The sequence below is a fragment of the Aureobasidium subglaciale genome, assembly GCF_000721755.1.
Source record: "Aureobasidium subglaciale EXF-2481 unplaced genomic scaffold scaffold_6, whole genome shotgun sequence".
NCBI classification, from domain to species: Eukaryota; Fungi; Ascomycota; class Dothideomycetes; order Dothideales; family Saccotheciaceae; genus Aureobasidium; species Aureobasidium subglaciale.
This window is the reverse complement of record NW_013566989.1, coordinates 184,985-197,469: the sequence shown is the minus strand read 5'-3', so window position 1 is coordinate 197,469 and position 12,485 is coordinate 184,985. Positions and strand designations below refer to the sequence as shown.

At 51.7% G+C, this 12,485-nt stretch overlaps 6 protein-coding genes across 6 annotated transcripts; 5 read left to right on the top strand and 1 right to left on the bottom strand.

Annotated features, from left to right (window-relative positions):
- Nucleotides 1–149: 149 nt before the first annotated feature.
- AUEXF2481DRAFT_3480 (uncharacterized protein) lies at nucleotides 150–3,331 on the bottom strand (the record flags this gene model as incomplete). Its single annotated transcript, XM_013489752.1, has 3 exons — nucleotides 150–2,837; nucleotides 2,889–3,010; nucleotides 3,067–3,331. The coding sequence occupies 3 exons, from the start codon at nucleotides 3,329–3,331 to the stop codon at nucleotides 150–152; spliced, it is 3,075 nt and encodes a 1,024-aa protein (XP_013345206.1).
- Nucleotides 3,332–3,583: 252 nt separating this feature from the next.
- Nucleotides 3,584–5,078, top strand: AUEXF2481DRAFT_87421 (uncharacterized protein). Its single transcript, XM_013490066.1, has 2 exons — nucleotides 3,584–4,639; nucleotides 4,695–5,078. The coding sequence occupies exons 1-2, from the start codon at nucleotides 3,768–3,770 to the stop codon at nucleotides 4,792–4,794; spliced, it is 972 nt and encodes a 323-aa protein (XP_013345520.1). The 5' UTR covers nucleotides 3,584–3,767; the 3' UTR covers nucleotides 4,795–5,078.
- Nucleotides 5,079–5,307: 229 nt separating this feature from the next.
- Nucleotides 5,308–6,895, top strand: AUEXF2481DRAFT_27919 (uncharacterized protein; the record flags this gene model as incomplete). The annotated part of the gene is made up of 2 exons (XM_013489849.1): nucleotides 5,308–6,062; nucleotides 6,115–6,895. 2 exons carry the CDS (start codon nucleotides 5,308–5,310, stop codon nucleotides 6,893–6,895), a joined length of 1,536 nt encoding a protein of 511 aa, XP_013345303.1.
- A 1,968-nt stretch (nucleotides 6,896–8,863) lies between these two features.
- Nucleotides 8,864–9,500, top strand: AUEXF2481DRAFT_3477 (uncharacterized protein; the record flags this gene model as incomplete). Its single annotated transcript, XM_013489751.1, has 2 exons — nucleotides 8,864–9,142; nucleotides 9,201–9,500. The coding sequence occupies 2 exons, from the start codon at nucleotides 8,864–8,866 to the stop codon at nucleotides 9,498–9,500; spliced, it is 579 nt and encodes a 192-aa protein (XP_013345205.1).
- Nucleotides 9,501–10,685: 1,185 nt separating this feature from the next.
- AUEXF2481DRAFT_38196 (uncharacterized protein) lies at nucleotides 10,686–11,421 on the top strand. The gene is made up of 4 exons (XM_013489924.1): nucleotides 10,686–10,837; nucleotides 10,892–11,016; nucleotides 11,136–11,248; nucleotides 11,309–11,421. Exons 2-4 carry the CDS (start codon nucleotides 10,914–10,916, stop codon nucleotides 11,399–11,401), a joined length of 309 nt encoding a protein of 102 aa, XP_013345378.1. The 5' UTR covers nucleotides 10,686–10,837; nucleotides 10,892–10,913; the 3' UTR covers nucleotides 11,402–11,421.
- On the top strand, nucleotides 11,327–12,004 carry AUEXF2481DRAFT_38195 (uncharacterized protein). Its single transcript, XM_013489923.1, has one exon. It carries the CDS (start codon nucleotides 11,607–11,609, stop codon nucleotides 11,895–11,897), a length of 291 nt encoding a protein of 96 aa, XP_013345377.1. The 5' UTR covers nucleotides 11,327–11,606; the 3' UTR covers nucleotides 11,898–12,004.
- The last annotated feature ends 481 nt before the right edge of the window (nucleotides 12,005–12,485 follow it).

Sequence of the window (12,485 nt, the reverse complement as noted above, 5' to 3'; positions counted from 1 at the left end):
GTCAATCGTTAATTTTCCTCCCCTCCTTCTTCCCTTTGCACGCCCGAAACTCCTTGGAAGCAAAAGATACTGTATACCTCCTATCTTTTAAAAAAAAAAAAAGAGGAAGCCACGTTAAAGGCTCTCAAGCATCAGCGTTGCCTGTGCATCTATCGCTTCTTAGACTTGCCAGCCTTGGGAGCAGGGCGTCTCTCCTCCTCGTCAAGGCCGCTCTCGCGATCACGCTTCTTTGCCTTTTCCTCCATCTCGTCCCAGTCCTCGCCGCTCTCGTCCTCGCTCATCTCTTCCTCACTGGCGTCGGCACTGGCGTCGTCGTCGAAGTCTGACTCGTCTTCACTGCTCTCGTCACTAGCGAGATCTTCCTCGCTGACTTCGAATGCGCTCTCCTCTTCCTCGCTCTGCTCCTCGTCGTCAGACTCAGCGGCGAGGAAGGACCAACCACCGCCAGCAAAGAACTCGTGAGGATCGGCAGTGACCGTCTTCATGATGGTACCCCAGTTCAAATTGAGGGGACCCTCTGAGTAGGGTGTGTCGATTGAATCCAGCCAATCCTTGACACTGTCAAGAGATTCGACGGGGATGGTGTTGATGTGTACAGGAGGGCGCTGGAAGTCCTGGAAGACAATGACCATATCAAAGTTCTTCAGGCCGAATTGGACACGCTCTAGATGAACAATCTCAATGTCGTTAAGTGTGATGACGGTGAAAGGTGGCTCGGTAATCTGAATCAGACACTCGGTGGTAGGCTGAATGTAGACGCTGGAGCGAGCAGGGACACCGTTGAAACCGAGGTCACGGTAAGGCATGTCGACTTGCAGATTGTCGGTCTTGCCAGCGTCTGCGATCTTCTCGGCGAAGGATCTGAACTCCTTGTCGAGCTGGACGCGACGTCTGCGCTCTTCCTGCTCTGCCTCGAACTCCTCCTCGTCACCATAGCGATGCTTGCGCTTACGATTACCCGTCTCGTCGAACTGCATCTCTGTGGCTTCGCGGTAGAACTGAATGTCTTTCGTCTTCCTCTTGCCAATCATGATAGGATTGTGCAGGTGGCAGTGAATGATGACAATGAGTTCGTGCTGAGAAGGTTGGAAGAAGAGGTGCTTGATGTTGCTGAAGAGCACATCGACCTTGACACCACCCATATGGGCGTAACGCAGACCATTTTGGTGGATCTCAACCGAGCCGCCAATACGCTTGGATTCCAAAGAAGGACGCATAAAGATGTTGTCAAGACGTTGAGGTCGGCGATTTCTTATCTCGACGAGCTTGTCTTGTTCGACAACATCCTCAAGATCCTTCTTCTCTTGCTCCTTGCGTACGGAGTCCTTCTTCATATCGGTGATCTGCGCGACAATGGTGTTCATTCTGTCAGTATCCTTGGAACGGAACGTCAAGCTTCGGAGGAAGTGAGCAAGAGGGTCCTCGAAAGGTTGGTCGTCTTTTCTTCCGACACCCTGACCAGGAGAGAGGAAGTTAATTCGCAAGAAGGAGAATGCGTTCTCCTCCGTCTGACTGACGTTCTTGATGGTGTTGATGTGGAAGGGAACAGCGCGCCCCATAATTGGCAGGATGATGCTAGCATTCTTGACATCAACCAAGACAATCAGATCCTTGACCCTTGAGGGGAACTGGTTGTCTCTCTTGTAAGACTCGAAACGCTTGAACTTCTTCACCTCTGTGCCGTTCAAGTTACCAGTGCCTTCGCTGTACTTTTCCAAGCCTTGTTGCTGCTTTTTCGAGTGGAGCTCTCTCTGATGTCCCCTACGTTGGGCCTCTTTTTCCTCGTTAGGTTGTGTGCTGCGCTCACTGCGTAGTCTGGTGCTTGTGATGTTGCCCTTTGCAACAGCGCCAACTCGAGAGTCCTTCTTTGGCTTCGGCTTTGCTTTCTCCGGCTCGTCCTCGTCGTCCTTGAAGAAGAAAGAGGTCGATTCGAGGTCAGAAGGAGCATCCTTGGTGAATACCAAGCCCTCAGTGCTGCCGACTCGTACGGTGTCGGTAAGCAGCAGCGAGTATGTCTTGCTCTTGTTGTCCTGAGGGTTGGGGTTCTCGATGTCGTGGAAACCAGTAGTAATGCTAAAGGTCATTCCGTCGCGCAGAGTCTGGACGTTCTTTCCGTTCATGGGGAAAGCGCTATCGCGAGTCTCGATACCAATGCCATAGCCAATCGACTTGACGAAGTTCTTCTCGAGCTCAGGCTTCTTCAATTTGATGAGGCCAACTGCCTTGGCGTAGACATCCTTTGCGATCATACCGTCCTTCATGTTCTTGAGGATGCTGTCGTGAACTGCGAGCAGTAGCTTGTATGCACTCTCCTGAGATTTGTTGGGGTCGACCAAGTAGGTTCTGGAGATGATGGAACAGTAGCTGAGGTAGCGCAGACCAAGGGTGGACAAAATGACGCCAGCATGCAAGTTGCTATCATCGGCCTCGGCTGAAAGCTTCAGATCATACTTGCCGCCGCTCTGTACGACGGGCGAGATAGACCAATCGAGTTGGGCGGGATCGAAACCGCTCGACACCTTGAGCTTTTGGAAGAACTTGTCGTCTTCAATCTTGTCTGCGACTTTTTGCGACAGAGCCTTGTGGCTCATCTTCTTCTCCTCGTCCAGAATGCCCGACATTTGATCGACGAAATAGTTGGCCATGATTCCGCTGGACGCGCGCGAGGCGTCACGGATTGCGCGCAGCTCCTTCTCGTCCTTGATGCTGAGGGCGGCCGAGATGGCAGCTGTAATGTCGACTTCCTCCAGGTCCTTGGAAATGGTCTCGAATTGATCCTTCCATTCCTTCATGAAGGGGCCATTCGAGGGGTCCTTTGTAATCACACCGACTTTCTTCTGTTGGGCTGGTCAGTGGGATTTGTCCAAAATACTCTTGAGAGGACGTACGCCGGCGTTCTTGATGACTTCAAGGCAGCGTTCGAACTGCTTTGTGTTCTCAGCAGCATCCTTGCCTCTAACGAGGATCTCGACAGGCGTCTTGCCGTCCTTGAGGGGCTCGAGGTAGGCGGCTGCGAAGATGATTGTCAGACAAAATGGCAGGAATGTGTATGGCAGACATAGATACCCTTCTTCTTTGTAGTGACGATGTGCATGGATTCCTGAGTGATGACAAAGACGGTCGAGGGGAACTCGTAACCCAGCAGCCAGAATTGCATTGCGCTGGTCTTTGTGAAGCCCTGAGACTCATCCGACTTGCCCATGACGATGGCAATAGATGAGGCGCCGGCGAACAGAGGGTCGCCATTGCGCTTGTCCTGCTTCCATTGCGAGATGAAGGCCGAGAGACGGTTGTGGAAGGTGGCCTTGTCGATCGTCACCTCGTCGGCCATTTTCGCAGCGCACAGTCACGGCAGGAAGGCTGAGTTGGCGAAGGTACGAGTGGGTTGCGAGGATGGGCGGCGGCGATGGTAGATGTCGGTGGTGTGGATGTTTGGCGGCGGCGAAGTGGAAGTCGAAGTTGCGACGGGGTGCTTAACGCGTTACCCGCGATGTCGTGTTTCTTGTCGGAGCCGGAGTCACACTCCTGGTGTTATTTGTGAGGGCTCCAAGGTATTATGCGAGACTTTGTCTATCTTCACTTGTCCGGAAGAGGGCAGATGGAACGAGCAGCACAAATCAGGAAGTGACAATGTTGAAACTTGATGGCGGTCGCAAGCAAAGACCAAACACGAGCAAGCAGTCGCCTTGGCGCGTGTCACTAGCGTAGAGCTTTGGATAGTCGACGAAAGAGGCAGCGGCGTGGTCGAGCTGTGTCAGTGTCCAAAAATGCCGCCTCGACCGTCGCCCATCTTGCGCCAATTGGCCTCACTGGCCTCCCGCCCTCGTATACAATCTCAAACAAGGCCCTGGGTCTGTCGCCAGTGCCAACAAACTCGTCCTGTTCTACAACGAAGATCCTATGCCAACCAGCCCGCCGATGACCCTTCCTTCACCTCGATTGTCGATGTCCAACCTCAGCTTGTACGTGTGGGCGGTAGAAAGCATGGCTGGGGCCTTCTAGTCTTGGCCATCATCCCTATCACTGCTTTCGCCCTCGGTTCATGGCAGGTGGCGCGTTTGGGCTGGAAGACTGAACTCATCGCTCGCTTCGAGGACCGCCTCGTGCGCGATCCTCTACCTCTCCCGCCCAGCATCGACCCTGCTGCCATCAAGGACTTTGACTACAGAAGAGTCTACGCCACCGGTAAATACCGCCATGATCAGGAGATGCTCATCGGTCCCAGAATCCTTGATGGCAACGATGGGTACATGGTCGTCACTCCTCTTGAGCGCGAGTTCGATGACTATCCTGGCAACACCAAGATTCTCGTGTGTCGGGGCTGGATCCCCAAGGACAAGGCGAAACAGCGCTCTAGGCCTGAAGGTCTGCCACAAGGTGAAGTCACTGTTCAGGGACTATTGAGGGAGCCGTGGAAGAAGAACATGTTCACGCCCGAGAACAAGCCCGAACAGGGTGCTTTCTACTTCCCCGATGTCTACCAAATGGCCGAATTCTCGGGGAGTCAGCCTGTTTGGGTCGAGGAGACTATGAAGGCCGACCTCGTCGAGTCTTATGATCGAGAAGCAAAGGGTATTCCTATCGGAAGGCCGGCTGAAGTAAATCTTCGAAACAACCACACCCAGTACATCTTCACATGGTTAGTTGCCCCGTCGTCTCTCTCAAAGCTCGCCATCGTCTAACATCGGGAACAGGTACTCGTTAGCTGCTGCGACATCTGTCATGCTCTGGATGGTTGTAAAGAAACCCTCATCGCGCGCAGCCCGCAGGGTCCGCCAGTCAGGCCAATGGTAAATATGTATATAATAGAACTGTCTGTATCCGGATGCCGCCAGTAAACCATAAGTAAATCACAACCAAACGCTACTCCGATAAGATCGATGTCATATAGTCAAGCCGAACGAATGGGTAAGAGTTGGTGCGTGGCAGATTCTGTGAACATGCACCGAATCGAAGTAATATTGGCAACACGATCCTTGAACAAACCCCCGTCAGGACATCGCATCGAATCGGGCGCCTCGAAAGTCCCTCCAGAGACTTGGATCGATCTCAAAATGACATAACACAAGCTGCTGTCGGCAAGAGATATTGAGTACAGGGTTACCCGAGCAGCCACATGCAAAGCGCTAACGCGGCATGTGTCTTGGCTGGTCAGTCGTCGCAACGACGACCTTTCTTTCCATGTGGGTTGCACCAAGTTTGCGAAATTTGTGACTGCCTCCACAAGGATTGCAGCGGCCCTGCAGAGCTATCGACTGAGTGCCGTAAAAAGCTACCAGAATCACGTATGATGTTGTACTAGCAGCCATGTCTTCCGAACCATTCTTCCAAAGAAGCATTTCTACCCGTCTCCCTCAACCTGGATCGCTGGATTTCATAAACAGACCCAATCCAGTTGAGCCTAGTGATTTAAGCCATGGCAATTTCGATGGAAGCACTCGCGAACTCGACCGGACGACTAATGAGCAGCTCCACCCCTTTTTGCTCGGTGACCGATTGCGCCAACGTAACGATATTGCTCCGGAGGCCACAAGGCTCGCAAGACGCTCGCCTCACCAACTGTCTGGCTCGTCAATCGCTGCTGTACTCAATGATGAAGACTCGCCTCCCCGATTGGGAGACCATAGCTCCATCAGGCGAGATGTTGACCAGGGAATGTTCACGTTGCCAAAACTTCCAGCCAAGAGACATGCAAAGCGTCACCGTGTACCTCCTGTTCTACAAGGGCTCCACCAGCCTCCTCCTGATGCTGGTCTCCTACCTTCTATCAGTACAGAAGAGTCACAGGTCTTCATGTCCACTTCAAGGAGCAGCAATAGTATGACTCTGCCCTACCCCGTCGACGACACAACTACAAGTGTCACCCAAGCAGAAGCCGCGACATCTATCGAACCAACTGGAGACATGCCAGAAAAACGCTCGAGACGTAACTTGTGGACTGACCAGGAGACCGATGATCTGCTTGCAGGAGTATCTAGATTCGGTATCGGCAGCTGGAAGAAAATATTGTTCTGCTCAGACTATCAATTTCACAAGCGAACTGCTGTCGACCTAAAAGACAGGTATGATGACTCTTTGTCTACCACTTTCGGCGTAGGACTGATCGTGCTGCAGATTCCGAGTTTGCCGGCCTGAAGCTTATGGTGGTGCAAGAAAAACGAGGAAAGCCAAAAGAGCACTCACGGAGGAGGAAATGGCCACCAAAAAACCGAGGAAGGCAAAGAAAGCAAAGATCACAGAGGAAGTTGTTCCGCAGGACCAGCAAACTACTGCAGTCGACCCGACCTTGTGGAAGGCGCGACGTCGCCCGAGACGTAACTTCACGGACGAAGAAGACCGTGCTCTGCTCAAAGGCTTCCAGGAACAGGGTCCCTCTTGGGTCTCTATTTGCAAAGATGAGGCTTTCAAAGAGCACGGCAGAACTTCAACAGATTTGCGTGACCGTCTGAGGACGAGGTTTCCAGAGCAGTATGCACAAGCGGGTCTAGCATCTCGACCAGCCATACCTAAGCCTGCCAAACGGACGTGTGCTACGAGACAGGATCCAAAGAGGCCTGAAGAGCCGACTCAGACAACCACTTCTGCGGATGCTCTCTCGAAGGACAGCCAAACCAAGTCGTCAAGTGACTTGCTGGAAAGAGTGAGCTCGCGAACTGGTCTTACATATACTCTGCCTTTACCGAGCTTTGGAGACGACTTGCTCTCGAGTTTCAGCTACCTAGATGATGATGAAGAAGGGGATCCGATAGTGTTGGATCGCAGCATTATGGATTGGGCGAACAACAACTTGTCACAGCTCAACCGCCAGTCACAAGCTCAGGTGACTGACAGTCTTCCACATCCTGACATAGACCCTCTTGTCACGTTGAAGTTGCCAGAGCCAGGGCTATCCTGACACACTACATTCATTGGTGTCAGGTGTTGCCCATCACATACCTCCTCTGACCATCACGACAGAGGTACCTAGAATGTTCTATAGCCTTATGCACTCTCATTCAGCACATCTCCAGTCCGTCGTTTGTGCACACTTGCGACCCTCGAAGTTACAAGACATACGTACTGTAAGGAGGAGCGCTACTTGCAACGCAATCCATCCAATCTTTAAGAAGAAGAGCAGCATGATTGCCCCATGTCACAACTAAAGCTCACTGTTGATAGTCTCAGCACCGAGTCAGTGCTTATTGTGTGTTTTCGGGGTATCGAGTCCATGTCTTTTGAATGCCATAGCACCCTACCGTTCCCGTTGTTGTAACAGAAACGGTCGACGCAATCAACTGTCCAAGCTCTCGTTCGAAACGATCTGGGTCGTTGGGTTGAGGTGGGGAGGAGCAGCACTCAGAGGCGATGGCTCTGTGATCGTCGGGATTATTGTTTCGAAGGCGATCTGCTCGATAAGGAACTGAATGAATCTCCTGTTGACGGAGCTCTTCACACGAAGGTGAGCTTTCTGAAGAGAAGGCAGCGAACCAGTGACAAGAGCGCTCGTAGAGTGTCTTTGAACGAGATGAGCGTAGATAACAATGTCTTCCCAACAGTCAAAGCTGTCAGGAGTGAAGTGTGCAAATTAAGTACGAGTGCAAGAGATGAAGGTTCAAACTTCAGCCCAGGGGTACGAACAGGTAAAGCAACAAAGTCGATCAGACAGCAACGCCGAAGACAAGGAACCAATGAACACCTTTGATGAGGCTCAATTCCGGCGGCTACAAGTACATGTACGTGCGTACTACCACCTGATACTTTGACTCTACAAGTCAAGGGTTACCGACAGCAGAAATAGATGTGATCTGACATGCCGGCCCCGGATTCAATCGAGGGGTTCATTGTTTCGCAATCAAAACATGCCACTGCCACGACGCAGGAGTATTTCGCAAGCGGCTCCTGAATTAGCAAAGCCCTGAATAGCTCAAATGAACACATGGTTCTGGCGGTGACAGGACTGAGGCACCAACATGCTGCAACACTGCCTCAACCACATCAACAAACGTTGAAAGTGTCACTGGGGAGAAGCACGGAGTTGCGACAACAGTTTTGTCGGTTTCCGAAGAAGCCAGAATGCTCGAGCCCAAAAGCAAGTTGACTGGCCCGGCAAGCTTTCCCCAGAACGAGTCGAAGCGGTGAAAAGGACGGGCGGGATTGGTGAGGGGTCGATGGAAACTCTGACGGCCATGCCGCCAAGCGCAGTCGTGTCTCTCCCCTTGTCTCAGTGGACTTGTGGCGTGCATGGAATCAATGCAGCCGGTTAGCGCTCGACCATGATGCATGCGTTCACAGAGTGGATCTTCGCCGGCGACACACCACTGCAGCTTACCGCGCGACTGACGGCCATTCTCGAGATGTCGAAAAAGCAGCAACACCGCAGACCGCAAGCAGAGAGTGACGCCCGGCGAGCAAGTCTAGGGCTCGTCATAGGTAGGTGGGTTGCCGTGCCAGCTCGTGACTTGTAGGCTGCTTTCAGCGGCTTTGTGTGGTGATCGTGGATCGTCTGGGCTTTGGAGACACGCACGATACCGAAAACGGCAAGGCTGGTGGCGCCTCGAAGGCCGGCGTATCCACCCACCGAGCGACCCTCCCTCGCCTCCCTCGTTTTCCTAATCCCACAACCCTCCAACCTCTTTCATATCTCTCGCATCCCATTTTCACCAACATCCCTTTTCCGTCGCATTTTCGCAAACCAATTCTCCAACTTTTTCGATTACCTACGCCTTTTTTCGAAACCTTCGACAACTCCATATCACTCTTACCAACCCATTGTTGTGATATATACCGCTTCCGGCCAACTCCGATCAACCGCAATCTCCCGAGCTTTTGACTGGATTTCTCACGCACACACCCCTCGACCGATATCAATACCTCAATTGCAATCATGTCAAACTTTCACTACGGCGCTCCTCACTACGCAACTGCTATGCAGTCTCACCCTCACCCTTCTCACAACCACCACGGTCGTTCGCGCCGTGGCCCTCGTGTTTCCTCAGCACAAAACGCCCACCGTCAACAGCAGTTCAAGGCCCAAAGAAGTCCCAAGGAGCTTCCTGAGACACCCGCATACAGCGCGTATATCAGAGACTTTGAAGCTGCTAAAGGTTTCGAGTTTGAAGACGATGAGGTCTTCTGCCCTTTCCACCTCCTGACCGAGGATGATGTAAGTCTCGAATACAGACATCCGGCACATCAGTGACCAATACTCATGGTATTCGTAGCTCCACTCCATCCACTCTTCCGCTTCTTCTGATAGATCGTCCCTGTCGTCTGGTTCTCCCGAAGCCTCTCCGCTGCAGCACCAGGCCCAGCCTACTCCTTTCCTTCTGCCCTCTGCTGCTGCCTCTTACAACAACAATTCTTTCCAGCAAAACCAGATGAAGCTCCACCAGCCCATGGCTCAGCGTACTCGCAATGCTATTCCCATTGTTGACCCTAGCACTCGCGTCATCGCAAGCCCTCCCCCAAGTGTCTCGCCGGCTCGTCAGATGCAGGGTTACATCAACCAGCGCCGCTGGTAGAGAAAAGACTAATACCATTTCATGACTCTATTTGCGGTGCTGTTGTCTAGGGCTGGCCGGGCGCATCCTCTGGAAAACGGACGACTATACGGCCACACATTTTTTAATCCTGCGACTGTACAGATTTATGATGCTTTCACACATATACCACTGGATTGCGGAGCCCTCTGGATCCTAGACGAACGGCGTTTTCGTATCATTGTCATGAAAAGGGCATAATCGGTTTACTTCTTGTTTTGGTCATTTCTCTGCATTTTCGGCTTTTCTTTTACAAGCCTTTGTTGATGTTCCTTCGCAACAAAGCGCACGGTGTTACACTTGGTGGGGACGGGATGAACGAAAACCAACACGATGCACATTCAGTCGGATTCTTTGACTTCTTGGGCGCAGGCATATATTTCACGCATGCTTGGGGTTTCTGCTTCTGATGTTTACTCCCCTTTCTCTTCTTGTTTACGACTTTCACACAGGGAAAGAAAGGTTTCATGGCCAGCCAGGCTGGGGCGGAAATTTGGTGTATTTTTTACTTGAGTTATGGTGTTGCGCGCAACAACAATCGTCGTCGAGCGAGCGAGGAGGAGTCTTTTAAGTGTCGGTTATACCACATGTTGGGGAGATTCTGGGCCTGGGAATTGTTCTTGCTCTTTCGCTATTTCGTATCTCTTGTCAACCTTTCTTTCCTCTCTCTACCGATTTTCTCTCTCTATGCTGGTCTTGTTAGATCATGCTAGTGTCGAGTTCGGGTTACGGAGAAATACAAGCTCTCTTACTTCCACTATTGATTTTGTGCACCTTGTAATTTGTTGGTCATTCCAATGATCTTGTTGAATTTGAAAAACATTTGTTAGTACGGGACCTTGCCTTGCAGCAAGCACTTGACACAGCCCCTCTCGCCTTATGTTCGACAGGATGGTAGCTTGGCTGGCTATCCTTGGCTGGCAGATGGGAAAAACGAGATTTCTCGTCAGCAATGGTAGTTAAAAAGGCACATGTATAATGGACTCATCTCAAAGCATAAAGTTGTTCGTCTCGTGGAAAGTCTCATCGGCAACACGCGCGCGAGAAAAGGGCGATATAGCCGGCAAGTGGATGGAGCTCGTAATCGTGCGATTCACAATTGGCAGCTACAACAATGACGTAGGTGAAGGTCCCGGCTTAGAGGAGAGTTGACAGGTACGATCAGCAGCACAACCGAGGGACGGTCATAGTGAACTCTTCTGCTGCTTTCTCCTTTCTGTTTCCTTCCTTCTTCTCTATTCCATCTACAACTCACGCAAAGCAATCAATTCAATCCAGAATACCCCACATCTTCAAACTCTCCAAACACGTAGCTCCAGGTTCGCAGGTCGTCCATCTTTTCGTGTCTTCGTGTTTACCAACAGCATTACCAGAAACAACAACGCAACAGTCAACATGCTTTCCAGATCTTTCATCGCCAGAAGAGCCTTTGTCTCTGCTCCCATCCGTTCCTTCCAGACCGCTCCCATCCTGAGAGTCGGCAAGGAGAGCGCTCTCAGTAAGTCATTCTCAAGCCTTTTGGTCTTTGTGCGCACCGTCGCTCTGAACAGAGCCAATTGGCCCTCAGTGGACAAACGCTATCGCGCCATGAACAACTGAAGCTGACATAACCACCAGACCAGGACGGCCGCGCCGAGGAGGCCGAGAGGGTCAAGAACGAGCAGATTAAGAAGCAGAAGCAGGGCAAGGGTGAATGGCACGAGGAGATCGCCTCCGACAGCGAGAGCATCGTAAGTCATACCATAGGTTCCGCCAATCATAACTATTGAAGCTAACACCTTCCACTACAGGTCAAGGCAGACAGAGGTGACATCAGCGCCGACGCCGACACAATCAAGCAACTGCAAAAGGAGACCGAGAAGCTCGCTTCGCAAAAGAAGTAAATAAGCATACTTCGATGACCTGCACGCCTCGGAAATACCCAGCAATACACGAAAGAGCATGATTTGTATATTATCAGGAGCATGGTCGAGATTGTAACGGATTGCCCTTCGTCTTTGTAGCATAGTCGAAATCGACTCCAAACATTTCAAAATTCTCCGTCAATGTCGACAGGCTGCGCGCTATACGCTGCGGTATCAAGCAAACATGTGTCGGAAGGTTATTCAATATGAGCTGAACACTGAGCCTAGGCTCTGTGCTTGTTCTTGGTTGATGGCAGGGGCAGACAGCGGGGCGCTCTTCGTTCAAACTTTGTGTCTCATAGCTGCTTACTCTACCTTCTTAGAATCTCCTCCAGGTGCCGGTTATGCAGAAGCATTGGTGGCTGCCATGTCGGGAGTCCTTCCCATGACCTACCTGTATGGCTTCCCTCAGCTGCCTTCAAGCACTGCTTCATGCGCTCTGCGTTTCTTGCTAGGAGAAGTGGCTTGGAAGTAGTCGACGTTTCCTACCAAGGCGTAGGCCCCATGACCTGAACATATCCAAGTCCAAAACGCCTCGACAAATTCGCGCAATGACAGCTCATTTCGTCCCACGCAGTCCTGTAATGCCCATAATTAATTCCAGGAAAGTGTTTGACTTGGAAGGAGGATGTTTCCGAATCAAATGGTGAGGTCTTGGCGCGACCGGATACGTAACACTTCTCGGTCCTCAAGCAAAGTGGGCCTTTCTTCAAAGCTTCTAGTCTCCGAGGCCTTGACATCGACACTAATGCGAGCGCGTTGCTTATGTTCGGAGACTCGCTTGCAGGTACATGAGATGTGCCTTCGAATGTTCAGCTCGTCGTCACGTCCGCCCTTGAGGTGAAGCTTGTGCACGAGACAAACGGAAGCCGAAGCAGCTCCACCACGACTCAGACACCCGTCGACCAGGGTTATGGGTCAATTCACCATAATTAAGGTTGGAGATGCTTCAATCCACGCAAGAGATACAGCCCTATCGTACCGGTACTGAAGGAGCCTTCCTCCGGCTCGGTCTGCCCGAATGCCTAGATCAGTTTAAAGGCTGTTCACGGACGGTCCTGCC

Bases quoted from the DNA above. Each gene is read 5' to 3' on its own strand.
- AUEXF2481DRAFT_87421 (XM_013490066.1), top strand. From the start codon at position 3,768: ATGCCGCCTCGACCGTCGCCCATCTTGCGCCAATTGGCCTCACTGGCC. The intron at 4,640-4,694 runs GTTAGTTGCCCC...CATCGGGAACAG, and splicing joins ACCCAGTACATCTTCACATG to GTACTCGTTAGCTGCTGCGA.
- AUEXF2481DRAFT_38196 (XM_013489924.1), top strand. From the start codon at position 10,914: ATGCTTTCCAGATCTTTCATCGCCAGAAGAGCCTTTGTCTCTGCTCCC. The intron at 11,017-11,135 runs GTAAGTCATTCT...CATAACCACCAG, and splicing joins CGGCAAGGAGAGCGCTCTCA to ACCAGGACGGCCGCGCCGAG. The intron at 11,249-11,308 runs GTAAGTCATACC...CTTCCACTACAG, and splicing joins CCTCCGACAGCGAGAGCATC to GTCAAGGCAGACAGAGGTGA.
- AUEXF2481DRAFT_38195 (XM_013489923.1), top strand. From the start codon at position 11,607: ATGTGTCGGAAGGTTATTCAATATGAGCTGAACACTGAGCCTAGGCTC.